Source organism: Dipodomys merriami, unplaced genomic scaffold (genome assembly GCF_024711535.1).
Source record: "Dipodomys merriami isolate MVZ:Mamm:240054 unplaced genomic scaffold, mDipMer1.0.p SCAF_3, whole genome shotgun sequence".
In the NCBI taxonomy this organism is placed as follows: Eukaryota; Metazoa; Chordata; class Mammalia; order Rodentia; family Heteromyidae; genus Dipodomys; species Dipodomys merriami.
Genome location: NW_027204492.1, coordinates 14265245 through 14290347, shown reverse-complemented (window position 1 = coordinate 14290347; position 25103 = coordinate 14265245). Strand labels below are relative to the sequence as shown.

Here is a 25103-nt window from a genome sequence, read left to right as displayed (position 1 = left end):
TTAGCTGGGACTACACAGTGAGTTATATGTATCTGGGGGTACACAGGGAAAAACTTGTCTCAAGAAATACTAGCAAAAAAGAATAAAATGAAAATGGACAATCCTAAAAAAGACTGTTATGCATACCACCCTTGACTTTCACATCTACTGCAGAGAACAGGATGGTAATAGGATCAACCAATAACAAAATAACACCCCTGATACAGGTGGAAAACAAAAGAACACAACACAATAAGCTATACATTTAAATCAAACACATAGGTCCAAAGGAGCTTTTATTAATAGAAATTTACAACAAAGGTTTCACTTCTTTTTCTTAACCTCCAGAATGCAATTCTCTTAACTAACACAGGCTAAGAGACTTCAGCATTAACCTGTTACCTTCTCTAACACAGCAAACTACTTCTCCCATCATACTGATCAATTTCATAACAGAACTACATGTTTAAGGCTTCAAATTATCTGTTGAGGTCGTTGTTCAGTTGTTTCAATATCTTCTCAGAGTGCTGAATTAAATCTCAGCATTTGAATCTGAAAATAAAGAGAAGAATAATCAAATAAAATACAACAAAAGAATCAATGACTTAGGAAGCTGTGGAAGACAGAACAGAAAAACACTGCCTATGAATAAGTACTGTGTCCACACTGTAATGTCACACAACCAAGGACAAAGGCTTTCAGCTAAGGATTAATGCTCTGCTCAGCTCAAACTTCAGAGATACCAGAGGGCTGATTGGGCTGGAAAGCTAAGTCAGGCTGAGAAGACACTAATAGAAACATTACTTAACAATGAGTAGAGCAAGCGGGGCACCGGTGGCTCACGCCTGTAATCCTAACTACTCAGGAGGTGGAGATCTGAGGATCTTAGTTCAAAGCCAGCCTGGGGAGGAAAGTTTGTGAGACTTTTATCTACAATAAACCACTAGAAAACCAGAAGTGGTGCTGTGGCTCAAGCGGTAGAACGCTTGCCTTGAGCCGAAGAGCACAAGGACAGCACCCACACCCAGAGTTCAAGCCCCACGACCAACAAAAAAAAAAAAAAACACAAAAAACAAAACAATGAGTAGAGCTAGGGACTGAGGAGAACAGAGCTCTGTACATACCTACTCTTGGCCCTGCCAGGGCTAGGTTACTGAAAAAAAATGGACAGTTTCCATTACCACCCACCTTATTGCTTCCTTGATGGCATTTTCAAAAAGTTCTCTTGTCATTTCTAGAGTTCCCGGTTCTTTATCAAATACTTGAAAGATTTTTTCATATTCTAAAAAGACAAAAAAAAACATATCAGTGGTTCTCAAAAATGAAGAAAGAAGTCAATCTTACTATAGGCCTCCCTCAGTAAGTATGAATCATGACAGAATGTTACGTGTTCTGTGAGTGTATATACAAACATGTTGTTTGTGTGTGTGTGTGTGTGTGTGTGTGTTTTACATCCTTCAGTTCAGATACTGCCCTATATTAATCTGGAAAGTGTAACAATGATCAAATAAGATTAGAATTGCAAGGATGAGAGAAATCTATGAAACATGTTAGTAGCAGTGCAAAAGAACCAAAACAAATTGCATAAACAATGCAAATCTAGCTGGGCACCAGTGGCTCACACCTGTAATCTTAGCTACTCAGGAAGCTGAGATGTGAGGATTGTGGTTTGAAGCCAGCCTGGACAGAAAAGTCCCCATGAGACTTTTATCTCCAGTTAACCAGTCAAAAACTGGAAGTGGCACTGTGGCCATCTCTTATGGCAGTTGGCCAGATACTTTACATGATCACATGGCCATCTTCTCCAGTTCATCATGAGCCATTCTTCCTCTACTTACTTTATCCGAACATCTCAATTTCCTTAGTGAGTTCACATTTTATATTACCTTTGATTTCCTTGTATCCTGCTAACAAGGAATCAAGCACCATAGCTGGTAAAGCTTTGATGTTACTTGGACAGAGGCTGTTGTTCACATCCTCTACATCAACTGTATTACCACCATCTCCACTGCTACTAGGAGAGTGTTCACACACAGAATTCAGTGGACTTGGGGGAACACTGCCTCCTGTCAACCGCATAAGCTTTGATGGAAGATGTTTCCATAAAGAGCCTTCATGTGAGCCCTCACCTTCTTCCATGAGATGCTCATAGCCATGGTGGCTAACAGCAGCAACTGCAAACCAAATGGTGAGCTGTAGGTGGGAGGATTTCATGCCACCTCATGCATCTCAGGGTGCTCCTCATGGGATAATTTATTTCAGAAGATGAGGGCTTACAAGAGAAAACCCTCATGTTTGATAGCTGCCATTAATACACATAATAAAATAAATTCCCCTGATAACCTCTGGCTCCAAGAAACTGCAGAAAGCAAGGTGGACAAAACATCATTAATTATCCTTTCACAAATTCCTGGAATCTGTAATTAACTGTCTCGACAAAATTTTCATGCAGAAAAGATCACATTGTATCTAGATGCCTGTAAATCGTATGATAGCACATAAAATCCCATGGGAGTGATTCAGCTTATGCTACCCTTCTGTGTCAAAGTTGGGTGCTTTTCACTTCAATCTGATGCCTCTATGTCACTTGAACATGTCTGAAGCTTCAGGTACTCTGTAAGAAGCTGGATATCCCTGTCTCTGCTCTGCCATTTCCTCCACATGTGAAGAGCAGAACAAGGCCTTTTGGTGACACCTGTGGAAAGTCTGTTTGGTCTGTAGAAGATGGAGAAACAGGTGTATCCCACTTGGAAGGACTTGGTCTTGAACCTGCATGCTCAAACCCGGGATATCATGGGTGGCAATTGCCAACAGAAGCTTAGTCCCAGAGGAACCTGTGTCCCTCTCTGGCCTTCATAGATAAGGAGATCCAATTGCCTTGAACATCATAAAACTTGGGTTTAAAAGGATAATCTAGTTCTAACCATTTTATGGATGAAGAGTTGGTAGCCAGAAAGAAAAAGTGTGTTGTCCAAGACCATGGAGTCCACATGACTCAAGCTGTCATTCAGGTAGAGCTCAACCCACTGCAAAGGCCACCCTGCCAGGTCCACATTGCTGTTGGCCAAGGGTTTTCACATGGCTGATGAGGGCATTGTACAGGGACAGCTTCCCTTTGCTAGGAATCCTTATGTGAATGAGACAATGGCAACCCTGGAAATAGCATCACAGTCCCAACCACAAAACAGTGGTCTACTCTTTTGTATGGGTATACTGGTACTGGAGCTTGAACTCGAAGCCTGGGAACTGTCCCTTAGCTTTTGCACTCAAGGCTGGTGGTCTACTACTTGAGCCACAGCTCCACTTCCAGCTTTTCATCAATTACTTAGAGAAACACAAAGGCACAACACTTATGTGCCTCTGAGCATATAGAATAATATATCTCAAAATGACCTCCAAGAAATAGAAACGAAGAGTTTTTTCTTTGTTGTTATTTCTGTTTTATTTTCTTTCTAATTGTTCATTTGTCTATATTTGGGAGGGGAAGCACAGAACTCAAGGGGAAAAGAGTGAAAATGTACAGCAGTGGTGCTCACTGGACGCTGTTTTGAAAGTAAACTATACAACTTGCAGGTGGAGATGGGAGGAAGGAACTGGGAGAGAGAAAAGGGATGACATTGTATGAAAGGAAATGTATTCATTACCTGACATATAACTGTAATCCCTCTGTGCATCACCTTTGTAATAACAACAAAGTGAATTAAAAAAAATATTTTGGACATCAGCAGTGAGCAATACCAACAGGTGCTGCCCATGTACCCTTATGAAGTATACACTGTCATGGTGGGTGAAGTCACACAGGAACCACATAGCTGGACTCATGCTGATTAACACTCAAGCAGAGATGTGAAACAAAGCAATGTAGAGAATGTCTACAGCTTTCTGATAGTGGCAATCCCTTCTTAGAGGTATCCTTTAAACAGAGTCCAAGGGGAAATACAACTGGCTTTAGTCAGAATGGGGTAAGGATCACAGGACCAAAAAACAATGCCTACAAAGTGAAGCTCAGAGGCAAAGGGAGAAGGGTGAAGAAAGAATGGTGGTCCAGGAGGTACACAGCTTATTTAGTCTCTGGTGGCAATCAGAGTGCTTAAGACATGAAAGATTGTTTCAGAATAGCCTGGAGTGTCTTGGTCTAAATACTTGCTTATGACATTATGGTTAAAGTTTGAGAGAATACATGTAAAAGAGAAGCAGGAATTAAAAGTAGTTTGATCAGGCTGGGAAGGTGGCTCAATGGTAGAGTGCTTGCCTTGTATGCATGAGGCCCTGGGTTCCATTCCTCAGCACCACAGAAAAAAGCCAGAAGTGGCGCGCTGTGGTTCAAGTGGTAGAGTGCTAGCCTTGAGCTGAAGAGCTGAGGGACAGCGCCCAGGCCCAGAGTTCAGGCCCCACGACTGGACCCCCCCCCCAAAAAAAAAGAAAGTAGTTTGATCAAGAAGTTTTGGAACTAATTGATGATACATCAAGCCAGAGTACACTAGGAAGTATAGAAAAATGCGTGGTTTAGAAATTTTTACAATTGTATTAGAGGAAAATAAAAAGGGAAAGGCAGAAAAAGATCATAATACACATTTACCATTAAGGGGGAAAAAAAGTAGAATTGAAGTCCTAGAAAGTTGCCACAGACGGGTCAGTGGAAAACTGGACAAAAGTCTGCTGAGAAACAAAAAGCTATGTCAGCTTAGACTGTTATTCTTGTCCACAACAAATGTGTGAATGAAGAGGCAGGATCTCCGTGTATGACACCAGGCAGGAGAGCTGGTGATGGGAGAAGGTAAAGTATGAGAAGTTGATCATGGGCTGAAGAGAAATCCATTGCTTCCTGTGTAAAAACTGTCTCTATCCCACCTATAGGAAGTTCTTTATGCTCATAGCAATTCCCAAGACTTTCTTCATTTCAGAGAGGTTCTTTCAGGCTAGGAAATTGGCTCAGTGGTAGAGTGCTTGCCTCGCATGAATGAGGCCCTAGGTTCAATTCCTCAGTACCACATAAGCAGAAAAAAGCCAGAAGTGGCGCTGTGGCTCAAGTGGTAGGGCGCTAGCCTTGAGTTGAAGAGCTGAGGAACAGTGCCCAGGCCCAGAGTTCAGCCTCCATGACCGACAAAAAACAAAAACAAAAAAACAGAGAGGTTCTTTCCCCTTATAGACATGCAGGTATCTGTCCACCCATTAAATATGTAATTACCTTCTTTCTCTTTCTTGGCCAGGGTCTCAGTACGGGATTCTCCCTCATTTGCTAGTTCATTCTTGGATGGAAGAACTTCAGTGCACTTCCTTTTAGGTGGTGGTGGAATAAACATGTCTTCATTTGCTGGGTTCTCTTCAGCTTCAGGTCTTCCCAGATTCTTATTTGCTTCATCAGCCATCGTTTCCTGGAAAATAGCCATGACAATATTCCATTCATGATAACATTCAAGTTTCACAACCTGGAAACAGGACTGAAAGCTTCCAGGTTAAGATGATAAAGGATAAGAAAAGGGCTGGGAATGTGGCTTAGCGCTAGAGTGCTTGCCTACCGTGCATGAAGTACTGGGTTTGATTCCTCTGTACCACATAAATGGAAAAAGCCCGAAGTGGCACTGTGGCTCAAGTGGTAGAGTGCTAGCCTGGGCAAAAGAAGCTCAGAGACAGTGCCCAGGCCCTGAGTTCAAGCTCCAGGACTGGCAAAAAAAGGACAAGAAAAGTTTCTTCCATGTGGCTACATTATTGAACATTCAGCAAATCATAAAGACATGCAAAATATGACAGAGCAAGGCAAGGTGCTTCTCCCAATGTTTGTAATTACTATGTAAGAGAATATAAGATAAATTGGGTGCCTGTGGCTTACACCTGTAACCATACCAACTTAGGAGGCTAAGACCTGAGTATAGTGGTTCAAAGTCAGCCCAGGCAGAAAAGTCCTCGTGAGAGTCTTCTCTCCAACTAACCACTCAAAAATCAGAAGTGGTTCAAGCACTAGCCCTGATTACAAAGAGGCTCAGGGACAGCTCACAGGCCATGAGTTCAAGCTCTACAACTGAGAGGAGAGAGAGAGAGAGAGAGAGAGAGAGACAGAGACAGAGACAGAGACAGAGACAGACAGAGACAGAGACAGAGACAGAGAGGGAGGGAGGGAGAGAGAAACAAGAGAGCAACAAGTGAGAGAGAAACAAGAGAGAGAGAAACAAGAGGGAGAGAGAGAAACAAGAGAGAGAGAGAGAGAGAGAGAGAAACAAGAGAGATAGTCCAAAACTACAGAAAATAGTTTTGTTCAGCCATAAAGAAGAAAGTGATAGCTGGGCACTAGCAGCTCACACTTGTAATCCTAGCTACTCAGGAAGGCTGAGATCTGAGGACTGTGGTTTGAAGGCTGCCCAGCCTTTTGAGTATCGGAGATTACAGGCATTAACCACTGGTGCCTGGTGATGAGTTTATTCTTATTAAAACAAAACATATGAAGGGGGGACCAAGATGGTGACGGAACAGTAGGGAAACGCCACAGCTCTCTCCAACCAAATAGAGAGTTTGAGTTCCAACGTTCCGTTTCTTCAAGAGACCAACAACAGGAAAAAGGCGAATACCCCGAGAAATATAGGAAGTGAAAGCAAGAAAAATACATCAGAACTTACATAAAGATGAAAAAGTGTGAAGACCCTTCCCCTACCCCTTGCTGGTGGCATAGGTCTGTGCCAAACTGTCCAAGTGGCCCAGCCCGGGGCCACTGGGGACCCCTGAGCCACAGTGGCCAATTGCAGAAAAGCAGTGCAAAAGATTCACAAAATGCTGGTGCTGGTGCCAGTGCCAGACCCGGTGATTATAAACAGAGACAGAAACCTCAGAGCTCAGGTTCCGGGAAGATGGCGGAGGAGAAGCTGGAATCTGAACAAGCTCTCGCATAGAAAGCAGCTTTAGAGTTCCAGTGAACAGTCCTAAGCCAGAGAATCACACCAAGTGTGCCATCACAGGACAGAGAGTTAGACAAGAGAGGGGAAGCCAAGGCAAGTGGTCGCCAGCAGCCGCCACGGCGGCAGCGGCGGCGACAGGGTCGCAAGCGGCAGAGACCACAGCCTGGGGCCATACCTGAGCGCTCACACAGAGAGTCCGGGACGAAGGAGCCAGACGCAGCGGCCGAGCGGATTCTACTCAACACCAGCAAGAACCAACAAAGAGCGGACATCTTCACCCTGCAGCTTGCAGACCAGAGACGACCCAGGATCCAAGACTCGGCACCAGAGACGACCCAGGACCCAAGACTCAGCGTGAGTACAAGCCCGACATCCTCACTCCTCAGGGAGCAGAGGAAGGAAGGCCACCCCTCCCCCCCCAGCACCGGTGATCTCCATCTTGGATACCGACAAAGCTCGGAGTTGCTGCTAGCTTCAGCTCAGGCCTTGGAATAAAATGAGTCATTTAGCAGGTCACAAGAACTTAACGCCGAAGTGACCTGCCAGACTCAGCTCCATCCAGGGAAAAGTCACCCAGCACAGGCGCCAGCCTAGCCTCACTGGGTAACCAGAGCCAGAGGCTGCCCCTCCCTCTAGCAGCCACCACAATCAATTGAAAAACAGAAACCCTGAGAATGGCTCCAGGCTGGGCGCTGTGAGTTATCACAAAATAGCCCCAGGGAAAAGCTACTGTTTGCTGAAAGGCCTCAACTCCACCCAGAACCTAGCCTCATCACCACATCCCCCTCTTTTGTGACTCTCAAAGCAGACCACCCTCCCAGAAAACTAACCTGGGAGGGGGATCTCAAAATCTTGGGTAAAGCAGAGCATTTTTCTGCCTCTTCCAACCAACTGACTTAAGAAACCAATCAAGCCACAGGACCTCAAGCTGACCAGAGACTCCAAGAGACTGGTTGCAGACAAAAGGGAGATACAGGATTCTTCCCACTCCTCCCCCCCCAAAAACAAAAAAACAAAAAAAAAAATCAAAAGACTTTTTTTTTTTCTTCTTTTTTTTTTTTTTTTTCTTTTTTTTTTTTTTCTCTTTTTTTTCTTCTTCTTCTTTTCTTTTTTTTGCTTGTTTTTTGTTTTTTGTTACCTTATATATATATATATATATGTATATAAATTTTTTTCCCTTCTAAAACTTTTATCAATCTTTAATTTTTGCCTCTTCTGAAAAAATAATTGTTTTCCAGTAACTTTTTTTTCTCATCTTATAATTTTTATTTCAGAATTACGTGAATGAGAGTTTTCCTTTCTTTTCTTGTCTTCTTTCTCTTTTTCTTTCTTTCTTAATTATCTTTTTGTTTTTTATCTAGCTCTACTGAACTTCTGATCTTTTCTTCTCCCTTAAAGCTTTTCACATCTCCTCAATGTCCCTCCCCTTCTCTGAACATATTCACATTCCTCTCTAAATAGACGGTCTTTTAACCTCTATAATAACATTAATTTTTACGTTTCTATTCTTTTTCTGGTCTCTCTTTATACCCCTTTCCGTCTCTTCTTTTTCTCTCTCTCTCTACTTGCATCCTACCCAACCCATTTCCTGCACTGTGAGTAGGACATAGTTAACTCTCCTTGTGCCTCCCCACACCAATCTATTCCTATTTTTTACCCACATCTCTCACTAATCCTAATAATTTCTGGTTTTCCAAATTCTTTTCTGCGGTTCGAAGTCCTTTAACATATAGTCGTTTGATGTTGAATAGATGTATCTGTTGAACTAGATTGTATCTGTAGACTATTGACTGTACAAATGCAAACTTTGGTTGATGGTTGCCTTAAGATAGTGTTCTAGCACAAAACTGGTGCAATCTTTATCTCAAATGGGCCGAGTAAGCCGGAAAAACACAAGAAAAATGGCAAATTCGGGTATCTCAATTCCCAACCTTGATAATCAGGGATTAGAACATATAAAGAATAACCAAGAGGAGAGTTCCCAAATAGCTCTACAAACACTAATAGCAAACATGATAAATGAGAAGTTTGACAATGTACAAAGGACTCTGTATGAGCGTGATAGGGAGAGAGAGGAGGCATCCCAGAAGTTTATACAGGAATATCATAAGCGTGAGGAAGCTTCTCAAAAACTGATACAGGATTTGCATGAACAACTTGAGAATACTCAAAGAGAAAGGGAGGAATGGCGTGAGCAGGCAGAGAACACTCAAAGAGAACTGCAGGAATCCCACAGAAGGGAGGAAACTAATCAAAGAGTAATTCACGAATTAAGAGACCAGGTAGAGAATACACAAAGATCACTAAAGACATTCATGGAATCCATTAACAAAGAGCTGAAGGAAGTCAGGGAGACCACAAAGGGAATGTTGAATGGAACCCAACAGAAGGAATGGGAGTCCAAAGAAACCATAACCAATCAACTAAGTGATTTGAGAACAAACACTGAACACCAAATTAAGGAAGTAAAGAAATTCATACAAGACCTAAAACAGAGCTTCAACAAAGAACTTGAAGCCATCAAAGCTGACCAAGTAGAAGGAAAAGAGATAAAAAACAAAGTAGAGAGTCTTGACAGCAGGTTAGACCATGCAGAAGATCGAATCTCAGGGATTGAAGACAGCCTAGATATTATAGAGAAAGAACATACAACCATCCAAGACAAGTCCAAGAAATATGATAGGTCTATCCAACACCTGGAGGACACCATCAGAAGGCCCAATTTAAGGATAATGGGTGTAGAGGAGCACCTAGAAACAGAAGTTAATGGTCTAGGAAATTTGTTTAACAGGATCCTAGCAGAGAACTTCCCAAACATACAAAAAGATAGGCCTATTCAGATACAAGAAGCTTTTAGAACCCCAAATAGACCAGACCAGAATAGGACATCCCACCGTCACATTATAATCCACACAGGATCAACCCAGACCAAGGAAAAGATCCTTAAAGCTGTCAAGGAGAAAAGATTAATCACCTATAAAGGGAAACCAATTAGAATTACCTCAGATTTCTCAGCAGAGACAATCAAAGCAAGAAGAGCCTGGAATGACGTATGCCATGCCCTAAAAACAAACAACTATCAACCAAGAATACTGTACCCAGCTAAACTCTCCTTCATAACTGAAGGCCAAATAAAAACCTTCCATAGCAAAGAAAAATTGAAACAATACATCTCCACCAAACCAGCCCTGCAAAAGATTCTTAAAGATGTCCTACACATAGAAAACCAACAAGAACGCAACAAAGGCCAAGAAACTGCACCCAAACTGAGAATCCAAGAACCTTAGGAAGAACCCAGTTTTCACAGCCCCCAAGAAGGTGGATAACATGGCAGGAACTCCCAAATACCTCTCAGTCCTATCTCTTAACGTTAACGGACTGAACTCTCCAATTAAGCGACATAGACTGTCTAGTTGGATTAAAAAACAAGACCCTTCTATCTGCTGCCTGCAGGAGTCACATCTTGCCCGTAAAAACAAACATATTTTCAAGGTTAAAGGCTGGAACAAAATCTACCAAGCAAACGGCCCTCATAAACAGGCGGGAGTTGCAATCCTAATATCAGATAAAATAGACTTCAAATTAAAATTCGTGAGAAGAGATAAAGAAGGTCGCTACATACTAATTAAAGGATCTCTCCTTCAGGAGGATATTACAATTCTAAATATCTATTCGCCAAACAATGGAGCACCCAAATTTATCAAAGAAACACTACTTTCCCTCAAATCCCAGATAGATCCAAAGACATTAATCGTTGGGGATTTTAACACACCACTCTCCCCACTAGATAGATCAACTCGGCAAAAACTCAACAGAGAAACCGCAGATCTAAACAGCTGCATAGATCAACTAGACTTAACAGACATTTACCGAACATTTCACCCAGCAGCATCAGAATACACGTTCTTCTCAGCAGCACATGGAACGTTTTCTAAAATAGACCACATTTTAGGCCACAAAGCAAACTTGTCTAAATTCAGAAACATTGAAGTTATACCTTGCATTCTCTCTGACCACAAGGGAATAAAATTAGAACTCAACACCAAAAGCCACCAAAGAAAGTCCGGTATCACATGGAGGCTGAACAACACACTACTGAATCATGAGTGGGTCATGGAAGAGATTAGAAAGGAAATTCAAATGTTCATGCTATTCAACAAAAATGAACACACAAATTACCAGCTCCTCTGGGACACAGCAAAGGCAGTACTCAGAGGAAAGTTTATAGCTCTGAGCTCCTACATCAACAAATTGGAGAGATCGGAAACTAACAATTTAATGACACATCTAAACCTCCTTGAAAAAGAGCAGCAAGATAAACCCCAATCCAGTAGACGGAAAGAAATAATCAAAATTAAATCAGAATTAAATGAATTAGAATCCAAAAAAACTATAGAAAGAATCAACAAAACAAAGAGTTGGTTCTTCGAAAAACTTAACAAAATCGACAGACCCTTAGCAAACCTTATCAGAAAAAGGAGAGAGCACACCCAAATTAATAAACTCAGAGATGAGAATGGAAACATCACCACGGAAACAACCAAGATTCAGAACATTATAAGGGAATACTTCTCAAAACTTTATGCTAATAAGTTTGAGAACTTGACAGAAATGGACCTTTTCCTAGCAAATATTGACATGCCAAAACTAAACCAAGATGAGTTAAACCAGCTTAACAGGCCCATATCAAGCATTGAAATAGAAACAGCAATAAGAGACCTCCCAGCTAAGAAAAGTCCAGGACCAGATGGTTTTACAGCGGAATTTTACAAGGCCTTCAAAGCAGAGCTCACACCAATACTCCTCCAACTCTTCAATGAAATTGAAAGAGAAAGCTCACTACCAAACACATTCTATGAAGCCATCATAACCCTCATCCCAAAACCAGGCAGGGACTCATCAAAGAAAGAAAACTATAGACCCATTTCTTTGATGAACATTGATGCAAAACTTCTCAACAAAATTTTGGCCAATCGACTTCAACAATTCATCCAAAAAATCATACACCATGATCAAACAGGATTCATTTCAGGGATGCAAAGCTGGTTCAATATACGCAAATCAATTAATATTATTCATCACATCAACAGGAGCAAGAATAAGAACCACATGGTTATCTCAATAGATGCAGAAAAAGCATTTGACAAGATCCAACACCCCTTTATGATGAAGGTTCTGGAAAAATTAGGAATCCATGGAACATTCCTCAATACAATAAAGGCTGTATATGACAAACCTACAGCCAGCATTATACTCAATGGTGAAAAACTAAAGCCATTTCCTCTTAACTCAGGAACAAGACAAGGATGCCCACTCTCTCCACTTCTCTTCAATCTAGTATTAGAATGCCTAGCTACAGCAATAAGGCAAGATGCAGACATAAAGGGGATCCAAATAGGGAAAGAAGAAATAAAACTTTCCCTCTTTGCAGATGACATGATCTTGTATTTAAAGAATCCCATAGACTCCACTCCCAAATTACTCAAGCTGATTCAAAACTTTGGCAAAGTAGCAGGTTATAAAATTAACCCCCCAAAATCAATGGCTTTTCTATATGCCAACAATGAGAAAAGTGTGGCTGAAATTAGGAAAGCAACTCCATTTGTAATAGCCCCACAAAAAATAAAATACCTAGGAATTAACTTAACCAAAGAAGTGAAGGACCTCTATGATGAAAACTTTAAAATCTTGAAAAAGGAAATCAACACAGAACTTAAAAAATGGCAAAACCTCCCATGCTCCTGGATTGGCAAGATTAACATCGTGAAAATGGCAATACTTCCCAAGGCTATCTACAAATTCAACGCGATACCTATCAAAATTCCACCCTCATTCTTCAAGGAAATAGAGGAGGCAATCCAAAAATTCATATGGAACAATAAAAGACCCCGAATAGCAAAAACGCTCCTCAACGGAAAGAACACTGCTGGAGGAATATCAATACCAAATTTCAAACTCTACTATAAAGCCATAGTAATCAAAACAGCTTGGTATTGGCATAAGAACAGACCTCAGGACCAATGGAATAGAATTGAAAACCCAGAAATGAACCTACAGACCTATAGCCATCTAATCTTCGATAAGGAAGCTAAAACAATAGAATGGAAGAAAGACAGCCTCTTCAGTAAATGGTGCTGGCAAAATTGGTTAACTACATGTAGAAAACTAAAGCTAGATCCTTATATATCACCCTGCACCAGAATCAACTCCAAATGGATCAAAGACCTTGAACTCAAAGCAGACACTCTGAAAACATTACAGGATGGAATAGGAGAAACCCTAGGTCTCCTTGGCTCAGGTCGAAATTTTCTGAATAGAGACCCGGAAGCACAACAAATCAAAGAAAGGTTGGACAAATGGGATTGCATAAGATTGCAGAGCTTCTGCAGGGCAAATGACATAGCTGGCAAGATCAATAGAAAGCCCACCGATTGGGAGAAGATCTTTACTAGCCATACAACGGACAAAGGTCTCATATCAAAAATATACTTGGAACTCAAAAAATTAAACCACCCAACAACAAATCCTCAAAGAAACAACTGCCCAATAAATAAGTGGGCGAAAGACTTAAAGAGAAGCTTCTCTGAAGAAGAAAGAAGGATGGCCAATAGACACATGAAGAAATGTTCAACATCCCTAGCCATAAAAGAAATGCAAATCAAAACAACATTGAGATATCACCTCACTCCAGTTAGAACAGCAAAAATCAAGAACTCTAATAACAACAGATGCTGGAGGGGATGTGGACAGAAAGGAACCTTACTTCATTGTTGGTGGGAATGTAAACTTGTTCAACCACTTTGGAAAGCAGTATGGAGGTTCCTCAAAAGACTTCACATAGATCTCCCCTATGATCCAGCAATCCCACTTTTGGGCATTTACCCAAATGTTTACAAACAAGACCACACTAAAGCTACCAGCACAACTATGTTTATTGCAGCATTATTTACCATAGCTAAGATATGGAACCAACCCAGATGCCCCTCAGTAGATGAATGGATCAAGAAAATGTGGTATATATACACAATGGAATTCTATGCCTCCATCAGAAAGAATGACATTTCCCCATTTGTTAGGAAATGGAAAGGTTTGGAAAAAATTATATTAAGTGAAGTAAGCCAGGCCCAAAGAAGCATAGGTCCCATGGTTTCCCTTATTTGCAATATCTAGTATAGGTATGAGTCAAGCGGAAAAGGCCAGATAATGTGATGTTAGGAAAATGAACCCTTAAATATGTATTTTAATGTTTTCGTTTCTTTCATGCATGTATTTCTAATGCATTTATAAGATTATTCCTTTATTGCTTTGTATGTCCCTCCCCCACAGTGTAACCCCCGCTTTCACTATATTTGATATCAGTATATCATGTGGAGGAGATGGGGACAAACAAATCGTTTAAGGATTCAGGTGGACCTGTTGCAACAATGAGAAGTACAAAATGTCATGTCAAAACCAGCTTTACAATTTCGGTGTGGGGGGGGAGGGGGGTATAATTGGGTGGGGGGAGGGGGGTAAAATTGGGTGGGGGGAGGGGGGAGGCAGGGAAGGGAAGTGAAGGGTAAACAAAGGAGGAGGCTGCAATGCTTGGTAAGAAATGTATGCATTATTCTGCCCATGTAATTGTAGCCCCTCTGTACAGTATGTTCTCAAATAAAATAAAATACAATTTAAAAAAAAAAAAAAAAAAAAAAAAAAAAAAAAAGAAACCTCAGAGCTCAGAACCTACACAAAGACCCTTTCCCCCCCTCACCAGCATCATGGCTCTGCATCAAGCTGCTAAAGAGCTGCTGGGGACCCCAAAGCCACAACCGTCCTTTCTTCCACAGTGCCACAGCCACCAGGGACCCCAGAACCACAGCAGTTGGTAGAAGGCCAGCGCAAAAAATGCCCACAGCACTGACCCTGACAGCATAAACAGAGGCAGAGACCATGAAACATAGACCCAGAGCCACCACCACCACCTGGCCCGGCCTACAATCATCCCAAAGGAACACAGAGCGTGGAGGTGACCAGCAACCTACAAAGCACAGAAACAGCAATCTGCTGCAGCACTGCTGGACAGCCCCCAACTAGTTCCAGGATAAGTGAGTACCCCACAGGGGACCCTCCCACCTCCCCCACAGGAGACCAGTGCTGGTGGTAACCCCCAGCCACCTGGGCTACAAGTCCCATTGAAGATGGGAACTGTGCAAGTGCCCCAGCAACCAGTGGAGCACACCCAGCCTGACAGACTTAACCAAGAGGGCCCCTGGAAGGGAGCTTGAATGCTCAAACCAGGAATAGTGCCTGTGGACCATAGCAGCCAGCAGTGGAAGAAGTCAGACCTGCGTGTCCCAGTCAGGAAACCCAATAGACCAGGCCCCACCAGAGCCCAACCAGTGTGGCTTGAGCTGGGAACCATGAGCCTGGGCCAGGCCTAGGGACTGGGAGACTGAGCTGTCTAAACCACTTGTCCTGACTGAAGTCAGGAACTGAGCACATGCCTCAGCAGAGGGTAGAGTGTGTCTGCCCAAAAGAATCTAACAAGAGTGAGCCCTATGAGGATCAGAGTAGCAGCTGGAGGTCGGCCCCTCCCAATCAGAACTGAGACCGGGTAAAGACTCTCTCAGCCAGCCCAGGGCCAAGAGCAAGCTTCATCCATTGATCCAGGAACCAACCCAGAACCAAGCAAAGGCAGCCACCTACTGACCAAAACAGTCAGAGTTTGGGAATCCCTGAATCCTTATGCAAAAATCACAGTAAAGGGCTGGGAAGGTGGCTCAGTGGTACAGCGCTTGCCTTGCATGCATGAGGCTCTGGGTTCGATTCCTCAGCACCACATAAGCAAAAAGAAAAAACCGGAAGTGGTGCTTTGGCTCAAGTGGTAGAGCGCTAGCCTTGAGCTGAAGAGCCGAGGGACAGCGCCCAGGCCCAGAGTTCAGGCCCCACGATCAGACCCCCCCAAAAAAAAATCACAGTGAAAAATTATAAGATTTATCAACAGCCAAGGAAGCAAACCATCCCAAAGGCCAGCAGCCACCCAGGGAAGAAGTCCAGTGAAAGCAAAAAAGAAGTGGAAGACAAATACTACATCCAAGAGATGATAGAGGCAATGATTCAAGAATTAAAGCAAGAAATGGATCTGAAATTTAAAAAACAAAGAAATGACTTATCAAAAGAGATCCAGGATTTCAAAAAAGAGACATTCAAGAATAGATGCAAGCCGGGGGCCTGTGGCTCATACCTGTAATTTGAGCTACTCAGGAGGCTGAGATCTGAGGATCACGATTCAAAGCCAGCAAAGGCAGGAAAGTCTATGAGATTCTTATCTCCAATAAACCACTCAAAATCCGGAAGTGGTGCTGTGGCTCAAGTGGTAGAGCGCTGGCCTTGAGCTGTAGAGCTGAGGGACAGCGCCCAAACCCAGAGTTCAAGCCCTACAGCTGACAAACAAAAATAAACAAAAAAAAACACACACACACAAAAATAAATGCAGTACAAACCTCGCTAAATCACGAGATTAATACTCTGAGAATTGACATAGAAATCATAACTGGGTCAATTTCCTCCATGCAAACCACAATGGAAGCCATAGTTAACAGTGAATGAAATGGAATACAGAAAATCAGGTACTGAAGACAAAATTCGGCAACTGGAAAAAAAAAGTTACAGATATGGAAAAAAACACTCAAAATATGCCAAAGGGAAGTCCAAGAACAAGCATACAGTGCCAAGAAATTAACCTTCATATAAAATGGGGTAGACAAAAGTGAGGAATAACAGAATAAAGGAATGCAACACTTATTCAATAAGATTATCACTGAAAATTTCCTGTTTTTTTTTTTTTTGGTCAGTTGTGGAGCCTGAACTCTGGGATTGGGCATTGTCAGCTCTTCAGCTCAAGGTTAGCACTCTACCACTTGAGCCACAACACCACTTCTGGCCTTTTCTGCTTATGTGGTGCTGAAGAATCGAACCCATGGCCTCATGCTTGTGAAGCAAGCACTCTACCACTGAGCCACCTTCCCAGCCCCTATTTCCCCAGTCTTAAAGGAGAAAAATCTTACCTACATAACAGAAGCATAGAGTACACCTAACAAGCAAGATCTCAAAAGGATCTAGGTACATTATAGTAAAAATGGTAGATCTGAATAATGAAACAATGTTGTACATAGCAAAAGCAAAGAAAGAGCTATACTACAATAGGAAAAAAATCAGAATCAATGCAGATCTCTCCACACAGGCACTGAATGCAAGGAAACCCTGGGAAAGTACCATCTGAACCTTGAGAACAATTAACTACCAACTCACACTGGTACATCCACTGGTAGCATTCACAGTCCACAGAGAAACTAAAATTTTTAATAGTAAAGAAAAACTAAATGAATTCATAATAAGCAGCACTACAAAGAATATTAAGGGATGGATTAGAATCTGAAGAAAGCAATCAAGAACAGGGATACACATCAGACAGATATCACTAGATCAACTAGTAAGCAGAGGAGGAAAGAAAAGAAGAAAAACTTAGGAAAGCAGGAAAATGACAGGAAACACAATTCACCTCCCTATAATTACCATAAATATTAATGGTCTCAATTCACCAATCAAAAGAAAAAGAACTTGGGCTGGGAAGGTGTCTCAGTGGTAGAGCGCTTGCCTTGCATGAATGAGGCACTGGGTTCGATTCCTCAGCACCACATAAGTAGAAAAAAAAAGCCAGAAGTGGTGCTGTGGCTTAAGTGGTAGAGCGCTAGCCTTGAGGTGAAGAGCTGAGGGACAGCGCCCAGGCCCAGAGTTCAGGCCCCACGACCGGACCCAAAAAAAGAACTGAAGATTCGATCAGAAAACAAGATCCATTCATTTGTCTTCAAGAGACCCATCTCATAGCCAATTATAAAAACAAACTCAGTGAAGGGATGGAGGAAGATCTACCATGTAAATACTCCCAGCAAGAAGGCAAGAATCGCCATCCTGATATCTGACAACATAAACTTTTCATTAAAATCAATATAAAAAGTCAAGAACACTACATATTAATACAGGGAACAATCCAAGAAGATGTCACGATTATCAATTTATACTCTCTAAACATTGGTGCACACAAATATGTTAAGCAAATACTCTCATACTTACAGGAAAAAATAGATCCAAATACAATAATACTAGGAGACTTTAATACTGCACTCTCACCAAAGGACAGTTCTACTAACCAGAGGACTGGCAAAGAAACCTCCAAATTAAATTATGCCATATCTCAAGCGGACTTAATTGACATCTACCGATCTTTCCACCCAACAACAACCCAGTACACATTCTTCTCAGCAGCCCATGGAACTTTCTTCAAAACAGATCATATCATAGTTCATACAAGGAATTTAAGCAAATACAAGAGAATCGACATAATCCCCTGTATTCTCTCCAATCATAGTGGAATCAAGCTAGCTCTCAATAACAAAGCATAGTTTAGAAATTACTCAAACATATGGAAATTAAACAGCATACTTCTGAGAAATACTTGGGTCACAGAAGAAATTAAAAAGTTCCTACAATTCAATGAAAATGAATATATATCACAAAGAAACCTGTGGGACATGGCAAAAGCAGTCTTGAGGGGAAAATTTATTGCTCTCAGTGCACACATCAAGAAAACATAGACAAGCCAGGCATCAGTGGCTCACGTCTGTAATCCTAGCTACTCAGGAGGTTGAGATCTAAGGATCACAGTTCAAAGCCAGCCCAGGCAGGAAAGTCCGTGAGACTCTTCAATTAACCACCAGAAAACCAGAAGTGGCGCTGTGGCTCAAGTGGTAGAGAGCTAGCCGTGAGCTGAAGAGCTGAGGGACAGTGTCCCGGCAGAGTTCAAGCCCTATGACCGACAAAAAAAAAAAAAATAGAGACAGACCAAGTAAATAATCTCATGATACAACTAAAACTTCTAGAAAAGCAAGAAAAGTTACTAGATGGAGCTAGATAACCAAAAGAAGAGCTGAAATTAAGGAGATAGAGACCAGGAAAACTATAAATAAAATTAATAAAGCTAAAAGCTTTTTTAAAAAAAATAAATAAAACTTAAAAACCTCTGGCAGGATTAAGTAAAAAAAAAAAAGAAGAGAGGAGACCCAAATCAGTAAGATCAGGGATGCCACGGCGAAAATGATAACAAATACCTGACATCCAAACAATTATAAAGAACTATTTCCAGAGTCTATACTCACTAAGGAAGGAAAACCTAGCAGAAATGTATGGATTTTTGGATTTTGCCCAAACTGAACCAAGAAGAAATAAATCAATTAAATAAACCAATAACTTACAATGAGATAGAGGAAGCAATCAGAAGTCTTCCAACAAGGATAAAGCCCAGGACCAGATGGATTCACTATGAAATTCTATAAGACCTTTAAAGAGGAATTAATACCCATACTCCTGAAGCTCCTCTGAGAAATAGAAATAGAAGGAGCAATTCCAAACTCATTCTATGAAGCCAGTATCACACTCATCCCCAAAACAGGCAAAGACCAAACAAAAAAGAGAACTACAGACCAAGCTCCTCAATAAAATTTTAGCTAACAAAATCCAGAAACATATAAAAAAATCACACATTACGATCAAGTATGCTCAATCCCAAAGATTCAGGGATGGTTTAACATATGTAAATCAATAAATGTAATCCATCATATCAACAGATCCAAGTTCAAGAACCACACGATTATCTTCATTGACACGGAAAAGGCTTTTGATAAAATACAAAACTTGTTTATGTTAAAAGCTCAGAGAAAATAGGAATAGAAGGAAAATTCCTTAAAACAATAGTATAATATTGGCTATTTGTCTGTCATGTATGGCTTTTATTGACAGATGAATAGCCTATATTATACTTAACAGGGAAAAACTATAACCAATTCTCCTAAAAACAGGAACAAGGCAAGGATGTCCACTCTCTCCACTCCTCTTCAATATAGTTCTGGAATCCTTAGCCAGAGCAATAAGGCAAAAAAAAAAGACATTAAAGGGATCCACATAGGGAAGGAAGAAGTTAAACTATCCCTTTTTGCAGATGACATGATATTATACCTTAACAATCCCTCAAACTCCACCCTCAAACCCTTAAAGCTTATAAACCACTTTGGCAAAGAGCAGGATACAAAATTAACCCACAAAAATCAGTTTCCTTTCTTTACAACAACAAGGTACAAGCAGAAAGGGAAATCAAGGAAACAACCCCCATCACAATAACATCGAAAAAATAAAATATCTAGGGTTTAACCTAACCAAAGATATAAAGGGACTATTTAATGAAAACTATAAAAGCCTAAAGAAAGAAATTGTAGAGGACACCAGGAAATGGAAAGACCTTCCATGTTCTTGGATAGGCAGAATTAATATAGTGAAAATGGCCATACTGCCAAAATTTATATACAAATTCAATGCAAGTCCCATTAAAATCCCAATGATGTATTTTACGGAAATAGAGAAAACAATCCAAAAATTGATATGGAACAACAAAAGACCTAGAATAGCCAAAGCAATTCTAGGCAAAAGAAACAACGAGGGAGGGATCATAATACTGGATTTCAAGCTCTACTATAAAGCCAAAATAACAAAGACAGCTTGGTATTGGCACAAAAATAGACCCGAAGACCAATGGAATAGATTAGATGATCCAGAAATAAAACCACATACTTACAGTCAGCTGATATTCAACAAAGGAGCCAAAGACATACAGTGGAAGAAGCTTAGCCTCTTCAACTATTGGTGCTGGGAAAATAGGGCGGCCACATGCAGAAAACTAAAAGTGGACCCAGCCTGTCACCATGAACTAACATCAACTCAAAATGGATTAAAGACCTTAACATCAAATCTGAAACTCTGAAACTACTGTGGGACAGAGTAAGAGACCTACCTGAACTTAAAAGGCACAGGCAGGAATTTCCTGAACAAAATCCCAGGGTCAGAACAAATTGGAGACAGACTTGACAAATGGAACTACTTAAAAAGTTTCTACACATCTCATTGTTGCAGTGTGTCCACTTGTATCCTTATTTAAACAATTTGTTTTTTCCTTTCCCCTCCAAAAATTATACCAACATCAAATACAGTGAAACCAGGGGTTGTACCATGGGGGAGTGATGGGGAGGGACTGGCACGGGGTGGGGGGGGAGGGACGGGGGAGATGGGAAAGGATGGGAAGGGGAAACAAAGGAGGAGGTAACAATGCTTGATAAGAAATGTACCTTGCCCATGTAATTGTAACCCCTCTGTATGGTATTTTCACAATTAAATATATATATATATATATATATATATATATGCATCTTAATATTTTTCTGCATAGCTAAAGACATAGCAACCAAACTAGAAAGACAGCTAACTCATTGGGAAAAGATATTTACCAGCAATATATCAGACATAGGCCTAATATCCACTATATACACGGAACTCAAGAAACTAATGCCTCCCAAATCTAACAAACAAATTACTAAATGGGCAAGGGAACTATAGAGAGACTTCTCAGAAGAAGAGGTTAAAATAACAAAGAAACACATGAGAAAATGTTCATCAGCCATGGCTGTAAAGGAAATGCAAACACTGAAATACCATCTTACCCCAGCCCAGTCAGAATTGCCCATATCCTAAATTCAGCCAATGACAAATGCTGGAGGGGATGCAGAGAAAGAGGACCCTACTGCACTGCTGGTGGGAATGTACACTAATACAACTACTTTGGAAAGCAATCTAGAGGTACCTGAGAAACCTAAATACAGACCACCCCTATCACCCAGCCATACCACTCCTAGGCATCTACCCTGAGCAAAAGGAACCAGGATACAAGGAAACATGCACCTCCATGTTCATTGCAGCACTGTTCACAATAGCCAAGATAAGGAAACAACCCAGATGCCCCACTACAGATGAATGGATCCAAAATTGTGGTACCTGCCAGGTGCTGGTGGCTCACGCCTGTAATCCTAACTACTCAGGAGGCTGAGATCTGAGGATCGAGGTTCAAAGCCAGCCCGGGCAGGAAAGACTGTGAGACTCCTATCTCCAATTAACCACCAGAAAACCAGAAGTGGCGCTGTAGCTCAAGTGGTAGAGTGCTCACCTTGAACTGAAGAGCTGAGGGACAGCGCCCAGGCCCAGAGTTCAAGCTCCACAACCGACCAAAAAAAAAAAAATTGTGGTACCTATATACAACGGAATATTATGCAGCCATTAGAAAGGACAAAATAATAGCATTCACAGGGAAATGGATGGAACTAGAACAAATCATTTTGAGCAAGGTAAGCCAAGAGCAAGGAGACAAATGGCACATAGTCTCCCTGGTGTGTGGATGTTAAATCCAAAATGCAAGGAGATATGACAAAGTAAACAGGACTCGAGAAACAAAGGACCGCCACTCATTTTGTTGTATCATTACTAAATGACCACATGTTCTTGACTAAGTATATGGTACAAACATGTGCATATTTGATGAAAGCTAGGAGGAGGACACAGAATCAGAAGGAAACGGGAAAACATACAACAGAGGGGCAATCAGCTGCACTGGACATTGATGAAAATGAACTAAGCAACTCAAGGGCAGTGATTTGGAGGGAGGGCATGAGAGGGAAAGAGGGAACAGCTGATACTAAACAAAAGGAAAGAAATGTACATATCACCCGATGTGGAAGAAATAGTAGTACTGTCAAAGCTCATAGAATTCACAAACTTTATAGACCACAATAATGACAAATTGCCTCATAAAGGTTAAAATGTGTTTGTGACATTAACTAAGTATCACTATCTCACAATACTGTGAAATTTATGTATTGAATTAATCAAAACAAAAAATTATTTTAAAAAACAAAACATATACTATAATCTAAAATTCCAAGCAGAAATAGAAACCTCTCTCTCTGTCTCTGTCTCTGTCTCTGTCTGTCTGTCTGTCTGTCTGTCTGTCTGTCTGTCTGTCTGTCTGTCTGTCTGTCTGTCTCTCTCTCTCTCTCTCTCTCTCTCTGTCCCCTCCTCTCTATCTCTCTTTCTTTCTCTCTCTGCTAGTCCTGGGGCTCAAACTCTGGGCCCAGGCACTGTCCCTTAGCTCCTTTTTGCTAAAGGGTAGTGCTCTACCACTTGAGCCACAGTGCCACTTCCACCTTTTTCTGTGATTAACTGGAGATAACGTCTCATAGACTTTCTTGCCTGGGCTGGCTTAGAACCACTATCCTCAGATCTCAGCCTCCTAAGTACCTAGGATTACAGGTGTGAACTACCAATGCCTGCCTGACACTTTTCTTTCTAGAAGACTTCTACTAAGGGCTTTAGAAATATATTTAGAAATATTTAGATCTACACTAACTCTTGTAAAATAGTGGGGGAAACGCCTATTTGGCCCCTATATTATAAATTCAATATAAATGAATATGAACATATAAGAAAATTCCAAGCTGGGTATTGGTGACTGTAATCCTAGCCTCCTCTGAGGATCATGGTTTGAAGTCAGCCTGGAAAGTAAAGTCTATAAAGACTCTCATTTCCTATTAACAGGAAAGTCCATAAAATTGATATTTCCTATTAAGTAGCAAAAAGCTGGAGTTGGATCTATGACTCAAGTAGGAGAGTGCAAGCCTTGAGGTAAAAAAGCTTAGGGACAGTGCCCAGGCCTTGAATTCAAGTCCCAGGACAGCAGGAAAAAAAAGAAAATTTCATAATGAGTGATGATATATCTTGAAAATAGAGACAAACATCATTTTTAAAAAGATTAACAAAAAAATCAAAGGGTAGATGTAGAAAAAAAAAACAGCTATTTTTTTCATGCCCAAGTATATAATACTAATTACTCAGGAGGCTGAGTTTGGGAGGATTCCAATTGATGCAGATCTGGGGAAAAAATGTACCTAGGATCCTCAACTCAAACAAAAAATGGCATAGTGTTACCTAACTATGCTCTGTGGTAAAGTAGACTGCTTAAATAAGATGACTAATGCCTAGCATAGGAGAAGTAGAAGGCACATGGCTCAAGGGAAGGCCCTGGGTTCAAACACCAGTATGATCAAAAACAAATAAATAAATAAATACATAAATAGCCAGGTGCTGGTGGCTCATGCCTATAATCCCACCTACTCAGGAAGCTGGGATCTTCTGATTACAGTTCAGAGTCAGCCACCTCCAATAAACCTTAAGAAAACCAGAACTGGTGTTATGGATCAAAGCATAGAGCATTAGCCTTGAGCAAAAGACCTCAGGAACAGTGTCCAGGCCCTGAGTTCAAACCCCACAACCAACAAAATACATACATACATACATACATACATACATACATACATACATACATACATACATAAATAGCCAGGCACTCATGCCTGTAAACCTACCTACTCAGGAGGCTGAGATCTGAAGATTGCAGTTTGAAGCCAACCTGGGCAGAAAAATCCCTGTGAGACTCTTATCTCCAATTAACCACTCAAGTGGCACTGTGGCTGAAGTGGTAGAGCACCAGCCTTGAGCATAAAGAAGCTCAGAGACAGCTCCCAGGCCCTGAGTTCAAGCCTCAAAATTGACAATAAATATATACATACATACAGGGGCTGGGAAGGTGGCTCAGTGGTAGTATGCTTGCTTCCCATGCACGAGGCCCTGGATTTGATTCCTCAGCACCACATAAGCAGAAAAAGCCAAAAATGGTACTGTGGCTCAAGTGATAGAGCGCTAGCCTTGAGCTGAAGAGCTGAGGGACAGCGCCCAGGCCCAGAGTTCAGGCTCCATGACCAACAAAAACAAAAACAAAAACATACATACATACACAACCATATACATGAAGTCATGATCAAGTTGAATGAAGGAGAGCAAGCCTGGATTCACATTCACAGATAAGTCCACTTAACCACATCCACACACACAACATAAATGCAAGGAAAGTAACACTATTCTTTAAAATTTTTCTTATTAGCATACTCAGTTTTTATACTAGTAAGTGGTCTCTGAGAATTTTCCACACATGTATTCCATTCAATCTCACCCCCTCTATTTCTATCCTAACACCACTCTTTAAATTTTTTTGTTATTATAAAGGTCATATACAGAGGAGTTACCATTACATAAGTTAGGTAATGAGTACATTTCTTTTTGGACAATGTCACCCTTCCCCTCATTCTCTCCCAGTTAACACTACCCTTTTTAGGGATGAATTGCGGTTGAACTCAGATTTGTTCTTTAAATAGATCAACAGCTTGGCTAACAGGAAACTGCTTCAAGTTTCTAAAAATAAATTTGGAAGAT

The 25103-nt window shown here is 41.1% G+C and overlaps 1 protein-coding gene across 1 annotated transcript in view; it reads right to left on the bottom strand.

Annotated features, from left to right (window-relative positions):
• Nucleotides 1-245: 245 nt before the first annotated feature.
• Mmgt1 (membrane magnesium transporter 1) overlaps nucleotides 246-25103 on the bottom strand; it is a 45269-nt gene continuing 20411 nt past the window's right edge. The window contains exons 3-5 of the mRNA XM_070039666.1: nucleotides 5168-5354; nucleotides 1168-1261; nucleotides 246-531 (exon numbers count right to left, since the gene is read on the bottom strand). Of these exons, the coding sequence (XP_069895767.1) occupies nucleotides 519-531; nucleotides 1168-1261; nucleotides 5168-5354 (294 nt within the window). The 3' untranslated portion in view covers nucleotides 246-518. The remainder of the gene's footprint in view (nucleotides 532-1167; nucleotides 1262-5167; nucleotides 5355-25103) is intronic.